Source organism: Raphanus sativus, chromosome 5, assembly GCF_000801105.2.
Source record: "Raphanus sativus cultivar WK10039 chromosome 5, ASM80110v3, whole genome shotgun sequence".
Classification (NCBI taxonomy): Eukaryota; Viridiplantae; Streptophyta; class Magnoliopsida; order Brassicales; family Brassicaceae; genus Raphanus; species Raphanus sativus.
In genome coordinates, this window is record NC_079515.1 from 32,699,673 (window position 1) to 32,718,044 (window position 18,372).

The 18,372-nt window shown below is 28.8% G+C and overlaps 2 protein-coding genes across 2 annotated transcripts; both read left to right on the plus strand.

The window, feature by feature from the left end:
* Positions 1 to 3,581: 3,581 nt before the first annotated feature.
* LOC108858809 (protein MIZU-KUSSEI 1-like) lies at positions 3,582 to 4,671 on the plus strand (the record flags this gene model as incomplete). The annotated part of the gene is made up of 1 exon (XM_018632679.2): positions 3,582 to 4,671. A coding segment is annotated over one exon (795 nt), but the record flags the coding sequence as incomplete, so codon positions are not given.
* Positions 4,672 to 16,016: 11,345 nt separating this feature from the next.
* LOC108863603 (homeobox-leucine zipper protein ATHB-5) lies at positions 16,017 to 18,109 on the plus strand. The gene is made up of 3 exons (XM_018638083.2): positions 16,017 to 16,513; positions 16,937 to 17,346; positions 17,490 to 18,109. Exons 1-3 carry the CDS (start codon positions 16,447 to 16,449, stop codon positions 17,928 to 17,930), a joined length of 918 nt encoding a protein of 305 aa, XP_018493585.1. The 5' UTR covers positions 16,017 to 16,446; the 3' UTR covers positions 17,931 to 18,109.
* The last annotated feature ends 263 nt before the right edge of the window (positions 18,110 to 18,372 follow it).

Here is an 18,372-nt window from a genome sequence, read left to right on the forward strand (position 1 = left end):
ACCTTCCATTAAGAGAAGATTGGTTAGTCCGAAGAAGGTTCTTGATAATTGCATCGAAACATGCCTTCTTTCTGTAAACAATCATCATTAATAGAATCAATGTAGCAATCTGGGAACTCGGAAGTCTCACCACAACTAGGCAAAAGAGCATGAGAAGTAGAAGTTCTTCATGAAGAGTTAAAACCATCATCTGAACCACCCATTCACGATGACCACACACCATCACTAAGATGAAACCAAAACCTAAATCAAGAAGAAACAAACACCCGGTAGAACAGTCATCTCAACCACACCTTCATATGGACAGAACAAAGTCTCAACCTCTTTCTATTGCTTCAAAACTAAGAAGCCACCAAGGAACTCCAGAGACCAAGAAAGACCACAAGTAACATTTATTCGAAGGGCAAGAGAAGGACGTATTAGAACCTGAAACTCAGATTATCAGACACCGCCGGAATCTTCACACCCACCTTCGTACACGCCGCTGGAATCTTCACACCCACCCAATCTCCTCCACGCCACCGGAATCTTCACACCCACCTTCGTACAACCTGATCCAAGGTTCCTTAATTCATCATCTTCCTGTTCAAATTCATCATCCCCCATCATCACCTCCGATTTATCTTTACTGTTTCACAATCGCTTTTCCTCTTGGAGAGAAATTTTTTTTTCGTGATGGAGAGAGTGAAACACGCGAAACACAACCCTAGCTCAGCAGGACCACTCACGCATTGCCACGTCGTTAAGGATTTGATCCTTAAAATCCTTAATTAAGGATCAATCCTTCGGTTACCAATTTTTTTTTTTATTTTTATATTGTTTGTCTCGGAAAACACGCTAAGGATTCGATTAAACTCTCCGTTGTAGCTGCTCTTACATATCCCTACATCAGTAGTCACATAAAATTAGCATAGATAAAAAGTAGAGCCAACATTTCTGAAACTTTTCATCCTTGAGTTAGACCCGGATCAATTTCAAAAATATTAACGTCTATACATATTTTAGTTGTTCAAGCTCATATAGTACACAGATAAAACAATATATATATATATGTATAATTGTTCACTTTATAAAATAATACTCCCTCTGTTTTTTAAAGATAGATGTTTTAGAAAAATAAATTGTTTCACAAAGATGTATTTTTTATGTTTTCTATACAAAAATTGCAAATTTCAATAAAATTGATTGAATTTATTGAAAGACTATTGGTTAAAATGCATTGGAATTTGATAATTTCTAAAAATGATATATGGTTAATGTGTTTTCTTAATATGTGTGAAAACACCAAAACATACATCTTTAAAAAACAGAGGGAGTACTTATTAAAGTGGCAACAACTTTAATGACCCTAATGAGTAATCTACAGAATTGTCTAAAACGTGATTTAGTAGAAAATTACTAATCAATAAAGTTCGTAGGATACACTAAAAACGCAAAAATGTAACTTTTGTGCTTTCGCTCATAAAAATATTTTTTTCTACAAAAAATTATAATCAGTAAAGTTTGAGGTTTTATTAGATTATTTGTATAATCAAAATTTTCATATTAATAAATCATATGATAATGAAAATTTAAACTCAAAAAATAAATAATAATTGTTTTCGTATTACTTAATTATATAATAATAAAAATATTATAACAATTGATTTAATTATTAGTATCTATTAGTTCTACATTATAGTATTTATAAATTGAGTAATTGCATTCTATATACACGTTATAAAGATTATTTAGTTGATTGGTAAAGTTGTTTTTGTCTACTGTTTAGTCTCGACATTTACCCAAAACTAACCCTATACACTATAATTTTTGTTCAATCTTGAACTCCCCATAAACATGTTTCTCGATACATCTTATTATATTAAACCAAGCCACATCTGTGAAAAAACATAACTCGCACCCAGAAATTTCAGATTCTTGAAAAATTAGGCTTTGCTCTATCCATGGCATGGGCTTTCTAGATCATTTCTGGGGTGATTCTGTCATGATACCATCGCACGTTCTTCTCATGTAATTTTCCTGGTGGATTAATTAGTCGTGATTTAGATAAATTCGTACGGTAGAAGTTTCAGATCGTCGGTGGAAATTCACCAGAAGAGACTGAGAAAGTAAAACCACCAGAATACCAAAGCGGTTCAGCTCCGGTTTTCCCATACTCTGTTTTCTGTACTCTGTTTTTGTATATCTAAAACAGAGTCTTATGGTTTCACATCATTCAATAAAATTCATCTTTACTAAAGCAATATCTTCACTTTATGTTTCCATTATGTTCAATTACTTTCACTATATTAGTAAAAACGCTATAAAATCAAAACGTTTTTGTTGTTTCTGTTAATTTTTTTTTCTAATCATATTTATTTGCCTCCGATGACTTGTTCTATCTATTTTCCGGTGTTACTGTTGCCGGCCAACAGATTCCCGGAATCTCATCTGAAACAACCGACAATTTTGTAATAATTAATATCATCGGGATTTTGATATCGGAAAGTACCAACAAAGCTCCGATAATCATTACCGACATTGTACCGAGAAACTGATTTTGCCAGAAACTTTCCAATGACTTAACCGAGAACCAAACTCTGATTGCTGTTTCTCGGGAAGTCACCAGAGATCATCAATTCCGACGATTATGTGAGCATTGTGGTCCTCGGGTTATAGGTCTTTTTCTTGTAGTGATCCGACAGATCTAGTCTCTCGAGAGACGAGATGGTTCCGAGGGAAGGCACGCCCGACCCGAGAAGTTTTTTTCCGGAGAGAGTGAGGTTGCAGAAGGAGGTGAGACTGGTTAGTGTGCTGAATTTGAGTTCTCCTGATAAACCGAGCCGGCCGAGATTAATGGCGACGATTGAACCCGTTTCCGGGTCGCAGGAGATACCAGGCCAGTTCTCGGGGCAAGTGGAGGGGTCGGTGAGGCTGCTCGTAGCAGAGCATGAGATGTGTTGGTTCGAGGCCTCGTCGCAGATGCCTTTGCGGAACTCGAGTACAGATCGGAGCTCATACTCCGTCACGGTGTTGACGCCAAGAGGAAGAGGAGTAGGGAGATGAAGCAGAGAGGGAGAGTGTGGAGAGGACAATAAAGTAACTTCTCTTCGATCATATGTCCATATAGCTAATTAACCTTTTTGTATATAGAAACCTAATTATTTTTGTGTTTGTGTATATTCACCCAAATAGCTCTTATAAATTTGTTAGTAAATTAAATAATGCATAAATTTTGATTTTAACATAATTTAATATTCGATAAAGCAGCAAAATTTATCCAATCATATAAAATGATTCTGCATTTTTTATTTAGCAGATTTTAAAATTTTGTGCAGTTTAAAAAAATGCAACTTAACTAAGTTTTTCGTAATTCTGTGACTAATCGAACCAATATTTAACCAATACCATTTTAGACAGTTTTAAATATATTCAAAAACCAACAAAAGCACATTATCATTTTTTTTTGAAATGGCACATTATCATTTTCTTTTCAGGACCATTTCTCTTTCTTTTCTTTTCTTTTCTTTAATGCAAATTTGGACTCCTCACTACCATTTGTCTATATATTCATCCACTTGTCATTTAAACCCTAACGCACACATGATCATAGATTCTCATCATTTTCCCACAACTTTAAAAAAACATGTCCTTTCACCACAAATCCTCACCGTCACCGCCTCGCAGCAACCACAACGACCGCAAACGTAGAATGCCATAAACAAGTCCGTTCATGGCGGCTCCTTCGCACCATCGTCCAACTTCTCATACCATCTTGCTACTGCACGCTCGTAGATCCAAATGATAATCAAGAAGGCAAATCTCACCACCAAATCAAACCACGAACCTCTTCCGCTACCACAAAATCCTCCTCTTTCACCGGAACAATCTTTGGTTTCCGCCGTGGCAAAGTAAACTTCTGCATCCAAGCAACGAACTCCAAAACCATAAATCCAATAATTATCGGCTTAGAGCTCACCGTCCCAACTGAGGTATTAGCCCGCGAAATGCGAGGAGGCGTGCTAAGAATCGTTCTTGAATCAAACAATAACGAGGGATATGATTCACATCATGATTCTTCTTCTTTTTCTCTTCTCACAACACCTTTATGGAACATGTATTGCAATGGTAGGAGAGTCGGTTTTGCCATCAAAAGAGAGCCTTCAAAATCCGAGCTAGCCGCGTTGAAGGTGCTTACTCCGGTGACGGAAGGAGCCGGAATTGTTAATGGAGAAGAGATTAACCGAGATAAGAGTGATCATATGATGTACCTAAGAGCGAGTTTCAAACGAATTTTCGGATCGTTTAATTCGGAATCTTTTCATCTCATCGATCCTCGTGGGATTATCGGACAAGAACTAAGTATATCTTCTTTTTTTAGATCATCACAAAAATGATATTGGATCGTTTTGTTTTCCAGCATGGACATCAATTGGTGCACTTGCAAACATATGATGGGATTATTTCGAGATTCATTGGTGGGTTTATTATTATTTTTTTACTGTTTTCTGTCTATGAGGCAAATTAAACCAGTTATCGTGGATCTCGAAATATTTTTTAGCTGTGCGTAATTCGTTGAAAATGTAATAAGCATAGCTTTTGGTGATCTCAAATTTTGTGTGCAGTAGTGCTGACCATATGTATGTGTTTCTTATAGTGCAAAATGCTTTTTAACCATCTAATATTTATTTATCTTTACATTTGCTTTCTATTATTGTCAATAATTTGGTGGAATGAAGTTAATAGTTAGTTGGTCAACATTATAAATAGAATAGGCATACATTCAAGCAAAACATTAGAATTATTATACAACTAGCTACACAAAGAAAGTTAAAAAGGAAGAGGGAATTATTATATAACTAACAAGAAAGTAGTTATGTTTGACCAAAAAAAAGAAAGTAGTTATGTACGTTTTATTTATGACAGTATTTACAGACTAATAAAAATCTTATATAGACATTTCATTTATCAAAATGTTTGCCTAATTTTCTTACAAAATACTATTATATCTTAGCTAATTTGTATAAAACGATTAAGGAGAATATATCTTTTATTCAGTTTCAAAAAAAAATATATATATCTTTTCTTCTATTTAGATAAGGAAAAGACTCGTACGTGGGTTGAGGAGGTCAATGCGAGTCTAGACTTATCATGGGAGAATAAGAGTCCACGCGGCGAATCCATCACTACACAAGAACACGAACTCCTATTAAAATAATACTCCCTCTGTTTTTAAATAATACATGTTTTGAAATTTTCACACTTTTTAATAAAACATATTAAAATTTATTTATTAGTACATAGTTTTTTGTTATTTTATATTTCCTATATTTCTAAACCAATAAAATTTCAAGAAATGCAATTAATGTTTTTGAGATTCACAATTATTCATAATTAGTTGACAAAAATTACATTGAAAATATGAAAAATACATCTTTTTGAAACAAAAAAAATTCCTAAAACATACATCTTTAAAAAACAGAGGGAGTAATATACATAGTACCCAAAATAATTCATGCGTCACTTTATACTTTTATTGTGTGCTTGGAGAAAATGGCAAGCTGGCTGTCATAGCTGTTGTTGATTCCCTGTTTTTCCAGTGTTTTTTTTGTTTTCAGCCATGAGAAAGATTGATAATATCAACAGCATTCTATATATTTCTTCTTTTTATGTATCCACAATTTCTTACTCTTTTATTTAAACTTGATTTTCGAATTTTGAGTGGCACAAAAACTTGAACTTCCAATCATGGCACTAAAAAAAAAATGGATATTCTCACAAAAAAAAAGAATAGCATACCAAAAAAAATTGATAACATCGAACGCTAAACTCTTATATTAGGGGATAATTTAGGGGTGGGCGTTTGTCATCGAGTGGGTATTTCGGACTTCTGATATTTTGGTATAAGAGTATTAATCCGTTCGGTTATTTCTATGCTTCGAATCTAGTTCAGATATTTTTAACTCGGATTCGATTATTTCAGATTAGGTTTGAATGCTTAGATTTAAAAAATATATATATTAAATTTTTCATTTTTAAAGTTTCTTGTATTAGAAATATAGCTTTGGATTTACTGTTTTTTAGTTTTTAATAATTTGAATGATTAATGAATTTGGAGGTAACATTTCAAAAATAAATAGACATTAATTTGACTAATTATTTTTAGAATTTGGATGTAATTTTTGTTAATACATGAAATAAAAAGTTTGACATGTATTTTAAGTGAATATCAGATTTTTTCTGCATAATTATATGTATACTATACTACCTTAAAATATATGTAACATTATTATAAATATTTTAAATAAAATGAAAAATGTAAACTAGAAATATAAAACTAAATATATATATATATGTTCGGTTAACTTCAGATATCCATTCTAATTTAGATATTACTCGTTCGAGTTCGTATATTTAATATCTTATAAATCGATATATGTTCGGGTATTTTGTTATTTTGGTTAAAATTTTGGTTTGGTATAGATTCAGATATCAGCTAAAATGTTCTCCCATATGTTTTAGATTAGCGTTTTTCTTGCCGCGGAAGACTCGGTGGGTATTATCAAACAGGACTTTGCAAATAAAAAGGCCTTCCAATTAGCAAATCTAGTCTCTAACAAATGGGCCCTCAGAACCTTATGTTGGAGGATTGGGTATTTGAATTTCAAACAGTTAGGCCATGCGGATAATTTTTCCTATATTTTGTAATTAATCATTCTTGTCGTGATCAATGTTCTAGAAGACAAATACATCAAGAATCTAGTGGAATCAGTTGCTTTCGTAGGATAACCAGCTTATCACCTAGGCTTAGTATATAAGAATTCTTAATTTCCTTTTGGGCACCATAATAATTCTTAATTTAAAGAAACACCAACCCCCTTTTACTTTAGGCTTTTCCATTTTAAGATTTTAGATCGATACATAACATGTTAGTATGTAACTCTTCGGATAACCAACCTTTACTAATTTAATATATACTCCGTCCGTTTCATGATAAATTATGTTTGCTGTTTCAAAATAGATAAGTTTTGATATTTTTATATTATTTTGAACTTTATTAAAAACTGTGTGATTAATAAAATTTTGCAATTATTTTTATGATTAGTTAAATGATTTTTAAATTATAATTTTATAATTACTTTTTTGAAAAAAATCTTATTTTTTGTACATTAAGTCAAAACATCATCACTTTAGAAACGGAGAGAGCATATGCTATATACTACACATTAACTAGTCCCAAAATTCCAAAACCTCTTTTTCTTTTTTCACGTTTTGCTTTTGTGCTTCTTAGTTGGCTTTTAACTAATTATTAAATGATGTCCATTAGAAAAATAAATGTAAGATACCTTTTGTAAATTTTATTGTTAGATTCTGAAAACTTGCAAATCCAAAACTTATTTTGAATATACATGTTTTGTAAATTTTTTTATCATTAACGATAAAATTAAAGAATTACTAAAAAAATTAACTAAGAATCATTAAAGTAATGGGAAATGATTATCAAAAAACTTGTAAAATTAAGAATCACTAAATTTGATCCATATTTTCAAAAAGTTTAATTTTTGCGCATTTATATGATACAAAGACATCAATATATCCGTGTAAACTGTTTAATGATATTTATAAGGATGACATATCTATATCTATTGATTTATTTTAATGGCTAAATTTTTGAGATTTGTAATAGTTAGTTAAAGGTTACAATTATGGATTTTGCAATTGGAGATTTTAAATGTTGAGTGTAAATGAATTTTAAAACATATTTCTACAACATTTATATATAAAGTTGTCAGTGAAAATAATATTTAGGAATAAAATTATATAAATAATAGTTGTAACGTTGATGGTTCAAGCAACAAAAATGACATTGATTTGTATTTAAATGGTTTAACATAACACTAGTTGTAACGTTTCCTATGTTAAATTTAATATTAACTAAAAGAATTTGTATACTAGTTTTAGAAAACATTTAGTTAAATTTATAATAAATAAATTTTATATTAAATGGTAAAAAAAATTATGTTTTAGTAGCATCTATAATATTATTTGCGAAGTGATTTTTCGAAACGAAGCACTCATGTTAAAAGTCAGAGTGATTAATATCGTTTATGCTCTTAATAAATAAATTATATAAATTAGTCAAAAATAAAAATGAAATTAAAATCTATTTGATTAGATAAGTGATTAAAATTAATAATTATAATAATGAGAATTATCTAAAATTTAAAATATATTTTTTAAATAAATTTCAGAAATATAGAATATATAAAAATTTCTAATGAAAACATTAATAAGAACTACATTTTTTTCTTAGTAATATATATATTAATAAGCAATTATAAAATGTTTATGTCCGTGTATGCATGTTAAATGCCTAGTTGATATTAAATTCGTAACTGGCAATATTTTGTGAAATCATAAAACTAGTACTCCCTCTGTTTCATAATAAGTGTCACTCTAAACTCATTTTCTTGTTACACAAAGAGTGTCACTTTACAATTCCAATGTAAATTATACTAACTTTCAGCTGAAAATTAATTGCAAACTACATTGATTTTATAAATAATTTTATTTATCTAAAATATTATTGGTTAAAGAGGTATAATTAATTACAACTTACATATATTTCAACAACTTTCTTAATCTGTGTGAAAAATGTCACAACGACACTCTTTAAGAAACGGAGGGAGTATATTAAACCGGTAGTTTTACTCCAAATAAAAACTATGTTCAAGCATTTAGAGAATTGTTTTTGTTTTCCTTTTCTATTTGTTTAAAATTTGCTTCTTTTTTTTTTTGGTAGGAATGCTTTTTTTTTTTGTCAACTGTTTAAAATTTGCTAAAATACTACTGCTGGACTAAATGGGCAAAATCGTTACAGAGATAGACAGCTATCTCATCAGAGCTCTGTCGCCTTTCACATTACACGATTTTTAATATATTGTGTAGCTTGTGAATATCCTTTGTACACGACACACTCTTCTCATCTATAAAAATAAAAAAATACACTAAAACACACATGTGTGTGTTCAAAATTAATGAATCTACGGCTTTGACTGCATGGTATTGTTAGCGCAAATGGTAGTGGTGAAAAATTTACTACTCGATTATTCTCAAAATTTACCAATGAGAATTTTTTTTTGACTAAGCCCAATGAGAATATGAGATGAAAATATATTTCCTTTCAATGTTTAACTATAATAAAATACACGTTATTGGTTACTCTAGCTTTTGTGAAAATAATACTATTTAATATTTTCTTTTTTCCACTTAAAATTTTCCTCCCAATCCTTCTATTTATATCTTTTTATTCCATAAACTAGATGATTGTCTACGAATTCATGGATATAAACATTGTACGAAAATATATATCATATATAGAATGTCGTAAAGTTTCTGCAAATTTGATGTAAAAACTAATAGTGACAAATACTGGTGCAACAATGCATCTTCTTCGATATCTTCTTATTTTTTTTTATATCATTTCATTTTTATTAAATTTTTCTAATATTTTCTAAACTTTACATATTTTTGCCAAATGTTTATTTTTCCCTCTCAATAGTAAGACAAATAATACAATCAATGAAACAAAATCCATCTTATATTTTTTTCAATCATAACATTATACTATTTGCTTTAAATACAAAACATTTTTTAAATCTAAATTCTCATATGTTTCGTTAAATCTAATCCGTCAAATCCTTAAAGCATAATTAGTTATAAAGAATATATAAACATTATAAGAGATTTAAAATTATTATAGATACAACTATATTTTTATATGAATGCGAAATATTATATTTATTTCTATAAATGATTTCTATCAATTATTTTATGTAGTATATAAACATAAAAAGAACTGATTAAATATTTTTACACTTTCTATAATTTTAAAAATTAGCTACCATACATTATTATTTGTAATATCATTTAGGTTATTTGGCAAGTGATAATAATTAGTTTTACATTTACCTTTTATTTTATATCTAATTAAAATAACTAAAAAATAATAAAAAGTTTCTTTCATTAGATTATGTAGTTTATAAATATAAAAAGAATCGATCAAAAATTATTATTATTTATATATTTCAACAATTAATTACCGTAGATGACTATTTTAATATAATTAAGAATATATTTTAATATAATTAAGAATATCCAAAAACGACATCAATTGGCTCTAGATTTATTTTTATCTTAAATCTAAACTAAAATAGATAAAATTAAAAATTATCAACCAGGAAAACTATAACAATTTTTCAAGACTTCACAAATGATCGACATATAAATAAAAATCACTTAAATGATTTCTTGTTTAATATATAGAAATATATCTATTTTTTATAAATGTTTTATATACTCCTATGAAAAATTCTTAAATGACTTCTTGTTTAATATATAGAAGTATATCTATTTTTATAAATGTTTTACTAGGTGTTTTTCTGCACCATGTGCAGTAAAAAAAATTCAAATATTTTCTAACAGATAAATATAAATTATATTTAGTTTTTATTAATATTATAAATTTTCTTTTTCTTATTAATATTTTAATATAAATTTGATTTAACTGAACACTAAAATTAAGATAAAAACAATTTTGTTTATTTTGAAATATATTTAAGAATGTGCATGTATATATTTAAAATTATAATCTTAGGTAGATTTTTTCTATCTATTTATTTTAATTAAATATATTAAATAAATATGTAAAATTGCATAATTGTCAAAAATTAAAATTAAACAATATTTATAAAATCTGTAGATATATATAAGAAACTAATGATTTTATGATTTAATTTTTATAATTTTCTAAAAATATGTATATATTTTTGAAATATTTTTAATTTAAATGATATTTCAAAATTTGAAATCCATATTTGAATATATTTATTTTAATGATGATTTATGAGTTATTATCATATTTTTAAAAAGTCCAAAAATATAAATCGACAATAAATGTAATACATGAGTTATTACCATATTTAAAAAGTTTACCAAAAATATAAATTAACATTAAATATAATTGTCCATGTCATATTAATCTATAAGACATGTCATCAATTTTAATAGCCATGTCATATTATTTTTGTGAAAATGATTGTAGAAGACATGTGGCAAAATCACTTCTCAAATATAGTCTAGGAGATGAAAATTTCATAATAGTCAAAAATTAAAATTAAAAAAATATTTATAAAATTTGTAGATATATATAAGAAACTAATGATTTTACGATTTAATTTGATTTTATTATTTAATTTTTGTAATTTTCTTAAAATATGTATATATTTTTGAAATTATTTTAATTTAAATGATATTTCGAAATTTGAAATGCCATAATTGAATATATTTATTTTAATGATGATTTATGAGTTATTACCATATTTTAAAAAAGTCCAAAAATATAAATCGAAAATAAATGTAATATATGAATTATTACCATATTTTAAAAAGTTTACCAAAAATATAAATTAACATTAAGTATAATTGTCCATCTCATATTAATCTATAAGACATGTCATCAATTTTAGTAACCATGTCATATTATTTTTGTGAGAATGATTGTAGAGAAGACATGTGACAAAAATTGTCCATGTCATATTAATCTATAAGACATGTCATCAAATTTATTAGCCATGTCATATTATTTTTGTGAGAATGATGGTAGAGAGGACATGTAGCTAAATCACTTCTCAAATATAGTCTAGGAGATATACTCTTATAAAAAAATCAAAACTATGATAAAATAATTTTGTAAACCATGATAGATAATTTTGTAAATGTACTTTTTATTAGTGGCTTATAAGACATATACGGACATTATAATACATAATAATTATTACAATACTTTATATATGAAAACGATTTTTTATACAAGAATATGAAATCATTGTATCGATTTCAATGAATTGTTTTATATTAATTATTTTATGTAGTATATATAAATATAAAAAGAGTTAATCTAATATTATTATACTGTTTATAGTTTTGACAATTAGTTACATTAAAATATTATTTGTAATATCGTTTCGATTATTTGGTAAGTGATATTTTGTTTCTCTTTATATGATGTTCTAAAATAATTACACAATTTTTTTAAAAAAGTTACTTTTGTTAAAACCATTTGATTACAACAAAAAGTAACTAAAATAAACAATCATTACTATTCTATACAATAAGACAAAAATTTATACATTATTTTGTTAATATTTTAGTTAATATTTTAATAATTTTACCTACAAATTTCAGAATAGTATACAAATAGAAACAAAAACATCTTCTAAAACATCTTATAGAAAGAGACGGAAAAATATTGATTAGTTCTAAATTTATCTTTTTATTTTAGATTTAACTAAAATAAATGAAAATTTAAAATCCTTCTTCCAATCAAATTATAATAATCTTACTTAAATTCTTTATATGATTGACATTAAGCAAAAATTACGTAAATGGTTTCTTATTTAATATATATAGGAAGATTACGTACCACTATCTATGTTAGTGGATAACGTCAAAACAAAACATTCATCATAACATACTATTTTTATATCTCGTTAAGAGTATATTTATCGCAGTATTTGAACACATCTTATGGAAATATAATAAAAAGAAAAAAAGAAAAAACTGATCAAAGATGTGTTTTGAGATTGTTATGCAAGAAGTGTTTTGGAATAGTTTTTAAGGTGACGTGGCTTAATTATCCAATACCCAAAACATCAAACAGGTCAACTTTTTTACAACTTCCATGTTCGGTTCATTAAATAAAATGTTTGTTTACTTTAATTAATACTAGATTTTGACCCGTACGCCCGTGCGGGTGTATATTTTTATAAAATATGTTGTTTTTCATATCAATATTAGAGTCGGGCAAAAAATTCCAATCTAAAAAATTGAACCGATCCCGATCCAAAAAGAAGTACAAAACCCAAACTGGAAATCATTAAATATCAAAATTTTGGTATTTAGAGAACTGAAACCGAATCCGATCAGAAATAAATCATTTCAAATACCTGAATGTATTCGAAAAAGATTGTATTCGAAATAGATTTATATACTTATATATATTATTTTGTAGACTTAAAGTATATAAAAACATCCATAATATATATAATACTTATAAGTTGGTTTAAATAATTGAAAATATATATAAATAGTCAGATGTAAATATCTAAAATAGTTAAAGTATATTCAAATCACCGAAAGTACTTAACATAATTATTGATTCTTTATCCAAATATTTAAATAAAACTAATTTATATATTAGGTTCAGGTATTCTGATATATGTTATTCAAATTTATATATAATATATTATTTTGTTTATATATTTTGAGAAAATTAAAGTATATAATGAATTTAAATGGGTTATCCGAACCTAAACAAACCCGCAAAGATCGGAATCGAATCCGAACCAAAATTTAGAAATATCCGAATGGGACTGAAATCTTTAACCCCGGAAAACCGAAACCCGAACAGACCTAAACCGAACACGAATGGGTACCCGAACTCCCACCCCTAATTCACAATCTATATTTTCCTTTAAAAACACATCAAACATATAATTAATAGTATTTTATACATACTATCATATAAATAATCACATATATTATATTTTTAATAATCATATATATTAAAAAAATTAATAATGGTTATTGGAAATTTTTTTAGTAAAAATAAAATTTTGAATATATGTATATTTTAAATCAATTTTTGATATAAATCAATTTTAAATTATTATTTTGATTTGAAATATGTATATAAAATTTAAATTTTGTTTAATGATTATTTTAGACAAATGATATTTTTAGATATTTAGATTAGCTCATTTTCGTATATTTTAAAGTTGATACAAATTGAAAGTTTCTTATAATATAATAGATTTTCAAATTTTCTTAATAACATCAATTTTTATTATTTTGATTTGAAATATGATTTTTTGGTTTTTCGTTTAGAGATGGCTAGATATAATTAAGGCAATTAAGTCAAGACATGTTAATAATATAAACAAAAGGTAGACCCATTAAAATGTTGATAAAAAAACGAAATGGGCTTTTGACCAGATGAACCAATGCGTGAATGAATTGGATAAATTAGGAAAATGTGTTTAATTGAATCCAATGGCAGAAGAGCGTAAATAATGAGAAGAATCTAGGGTTATTTCCCATTTGTACTTCACTTTTAATAGGATAGATGTTTGTTTCTTTTTATGTTTTTCATTTCTATCTTTCATTTTTTTTCATAATAATTTGAAATTGCATATTAGGTATCTTTTTATTTTCAAATAAAATTTAGTATTACTCTTTTATGTTTTCAATTTAAAAATTATTTTTAATGTTTTAAAAATTATTATATGTTTTAAAAATTATTATATGTTTTAATATTATTAAATTATATAATTATTAAGATACAAGTTCTATATCCTCCCACTTATCTCACTACTAATTATTACTAAACTTCACTTCTTATATTATTTTATTAATTCTTCACACTTAAGATATATCTCCTCACTTATCTCATTACGAATGCTCTAAAGTTGAATATGGTAGGACTTTAATCATGCTCAGTACCAAAGTTACAATGCTAAAAAGATCAGCTACTACTCGATATTCTCTATCTGCATACTACACTGAATAATAATCGCGTATGTATTTCTAACGTCAACAAGTAAATGTGTGTGTGATTAACAAACTAAAACCGTTTTTCACCCAGTAATATTTTTTTTAAAAAAACATAAGTAGAGGGTAAAACATAATCATTGTTTAGGAATTGTTTTTCTTTTGCAACAATCAGGCATATCCGACTAGCCCAGTACAAATTACTGCCTAAAGCAGAAAATCATATTAAGCTTTCCTGGTATCGAACCAGGTACTTTGTTCAAAGAGAAATGGGCACAACTACTATTACACTATATACAATTTTTTACCAATTTCGTCACCCCTGAATTATCATTTTAATTCGGTGCCTAAAACTTTATCTTTCCCAGCTTTAGGTCAGAGCTCCGACACTGGCAACCATAGACTATTATTATTATCCTTTTCGAATAAATTACAACTAACACAGACATTTGTATCTCTCTTTTTATGATAAGTTTTTGTATCTTATTAAACGTATAGTGAGACGCTAACAACACTGTTATAAATCAATAGGTTGTAAAACTCTATTCTTTTAGAATTTTTTTTTGTCAAATTATAAATTCGTCGATATGGTGTAAAAAGTGTTACAGCAACCTGAAAATATAATATACAAATATTAAAAAGTGGTTTTAAATTTTTGGAAAAGTCTCTCATTAAATTGTCCGGAGGAGTCCTCTTGTTTTTCTATACCGACACTCGACTATCCACAAGTCACCAGTCAGCTAATTAACAACAGTAATACGTCATTTTATAAAAGACCAATAACACTCAATTTAACTTTTATAATTTCTTGTTCAGGATGTAAATAATAAAAAATGCTGACCCACATCGATACTAATTTATGATCCTGTGGGTTAAAGCAAAGCAATTTGCATAGCCAACTAGTGGACCGACGTCTTCGACTTTTATATTATTATATAGTATTTCTTTACGTGTATCTGCTGTATTGTAACACCACCCACCATGACCGATGTCTATATTGTATTAAAATGAATGGTTGGTCCAGTGTATTAATTAATACATCTTAATTGGAAAATATCAACGCTACTGTAGAGAGTTCATTTCGACCTTACCAAAAATCTATAGTTTACATTATTTTAATTATTAACCATATCACTAATCAATCGAAGAAAAATAACACATGTCAAAACGAATTAGTTGTTAATACATATTTTGAGTCCATAATCACGGTTCAACTTTAACTATCGAATCCTTACGGTAACTATGGAGTACATATTAAATTTCTATATGGTTTTATAATATAGTAATTCAATACCGGCTCCAGATCCTGGATGACACTCTCTTGAATAAACCGGCTTAGCCGGTGTATAACATTAACCATTGTAAATTGTTTTTCATAAAAAAATTGATTACCTTTTCTATAATAATCCCCCTAAAGTTCTTCAAATAACTCAAGACATCTCCAACACTTTTTCTAGGGTTAAGCTGTCGTCTTATTTAAAACCCGGAGAAGGACTGTCAGTTCATCTCCCTCTCTCTTCTCTTTTCCTCTCTGTTATAAATCAGGATTCTAAGGAAAACAAAAATATATACACGACTCAGCTTATATTTTTCCAATAGAGAAAATTCGATGATTTGAGTTTAGTTTTTTCTTTCTCGAAAGGTGTCTTGACAGCCCGTCTTTGTCTCAGTAGAGTCTTTATTAGATGAAGCAAAGATACTTCTTTGCAGAAGAAGAGAGAGAATAGTGTCTTCGAGCTATATTACTGCACGTATTAGTTGTAGATAGATCCCGATCGAACGTTGCTACTCAAACGATCACGGTCTTGATATAACCATTAACTAGTTCTCGATCTCCATATATTCCAACCAAACAAGATGAAGAGATCGCGTGGGAGCTCTGATTCTTTGTCCGGTTTCTTACCAATTTGCCACTCTGCAACAGGTAATAACAAAATACTTATTGTAACAAACACATAAATACTCGATTTCTTTGAATTTTCCGATCCATTGTTTGTTATGTATCTGTTTCAATGAGGTTAGGATTTTTTTATAATTTGCAGTTCTGTATATCTTGATGTTGATAAGTGATTACATACTAATGAAATGTAGAATGAGCTCGAGCTACAAGTCGAGATTTTCTGTTTATAACTAATTTGATTGTTTTTGCCAACAGCTACTAATTTAATATTTTAAAACTGGGTAATGATGTATGTTTGATTGTTTTCTGCCAATTCATATAATCGAGACACTGTACTGACAAACTTTTGTAATGTAATGTATCCATTGTGACATCATATTGATTTAAATTATCCGTTCAGATTAGTAACGTTTTGTGATACACCACCGTAATTAATGATTTTATCAGACAAACAATTAAGTCCAAGACCAACAGCCACCGGATTTCTCTATTCCGGCACCGGAGACTACTCCCCGATGTTCGACTGTCTAGAAGATGGAAGTCTAGAGGATATCGCCGTCGGACACGTGTCGTGTACGGCGGCAACGGAGAAAAAGCGGCGGTTGAGTGTAGAGCAAGTGAAAGCATTGGAGAAGAATTTCGAGATTGATAACAAGTTAGAGCCCGAGAGGAAAGTGAAGCTGGCTCAAGAGCTTGGGCTCCAACCGCGACAAGTGGCGATATGGTTTCAGAACCGCCGTGCTCGGTGGAAGACAAAACAGCTCGAACGTGATTACGGCGTTCTTAAGTCAAACTTTGACTCACTCAAACGCAGCCGCGACTCGCTTCAACTTGATAACGATTCTCTCCGTGCAGAGGTATAAATTCGTGTGTTTTAGAACTGACCCTTTTTAAATAAACTTAACGTTTTAGGCACCCAAAAAAATTTATGTTCGATGTAATTTCTGTTAAATCAAATCTATCACAATTTTGAGATTTGTATATATTGTACTTTGCGCAGATTAAAGAGCTAAGAGCAAAACTAAACGTGGAAGGGATCAGCAGAAGCAATAGTAACGCGTCAACAGAAGAAAACATCTTTTTAAAGGCTGATGAAACCGTGATGCCTAATAACGAAGTCTTAGAGCTAAACCAGCTTCCTTCGCAACCACTGCCACATATTCCAACGGAAGCTCCGGCATCGGAGCTTGCATACGAGATGTTTAGCATTTTCCCACGTACCGAGATCTTCAGAGAAGATCCTGCTGATAGTAGCGACTCAAGCGCTATTCTGAACGAAGAGTATAGTCCCACGGCGGCTGAAGCGGCCGCGGCTACGGCGGTTGAAATGTCAACGATGGGATGTATTGGCCACTTTGTGAAAATGGAAGAGCATGAAGATTTGTTTAGTGGAGAGGAAGCTTGCAAGTTGTTTGCAGATAATGAGCAGTGGTATTGCTGAGGATAAATTTGAAATTTTTGAAATTTGTAGGGCACTTATGAAAATGTTTCTCAAGTGATATGGGGTTGGGAAATTTAATTGCTTAAATGGCGGGGTCTTAGTTGAGGAGGGGAAATAAGTAAGTATGAGGATAACAAGTAAAAGAAAAAAAAACGAAATATCGCATGCGGTTTCATGCACGTGCAGTTGCTATATGCAAGGTTTAAGAGAGTATTAGATCTTAACCCGCTCAACTGGGCGGGTCTTTATTTTTATTGGGCTGGTTTTCGTTTTTATGATATATATAAATATTTCAGAGCTTTAAATTGGTTGAACAAAATTGTATTGCTTAATTATTGTTTATTATTTAAACTTTATATTTCGTAATTGTACCATCAGAATCAACAACCTTGAAGTGTTCAACGGATCTCCATTCACCAATTGGGAGATTTCGTTTTAGGCG

Excerpts from the sequence above, each read along its gene's own strand:
- LOC108863603 (XM_018638083.2), top strand. The coding sequence starts at position 16,447 with ATGAAGAGATCGCGTGGGAGCTCTGATTCTTTGTCCGGTTTCTTACCA. Across the intron at positions 16,514-16,936 it reads AATTTGCCACTCTGCAACAG|ACAAACAATTAAGTCCAAGA; the intron begins GTAATAACAAAA and ends TGATTTTATCAG. Across the intron at positions 17,347-17,489 it reads ACGATTCTCTCCGTGCAGAG|ATTAAAGAGCTAAGAGCAAA; the intron begins GTATAAATTCGT and ends TACTTTGCGCAG.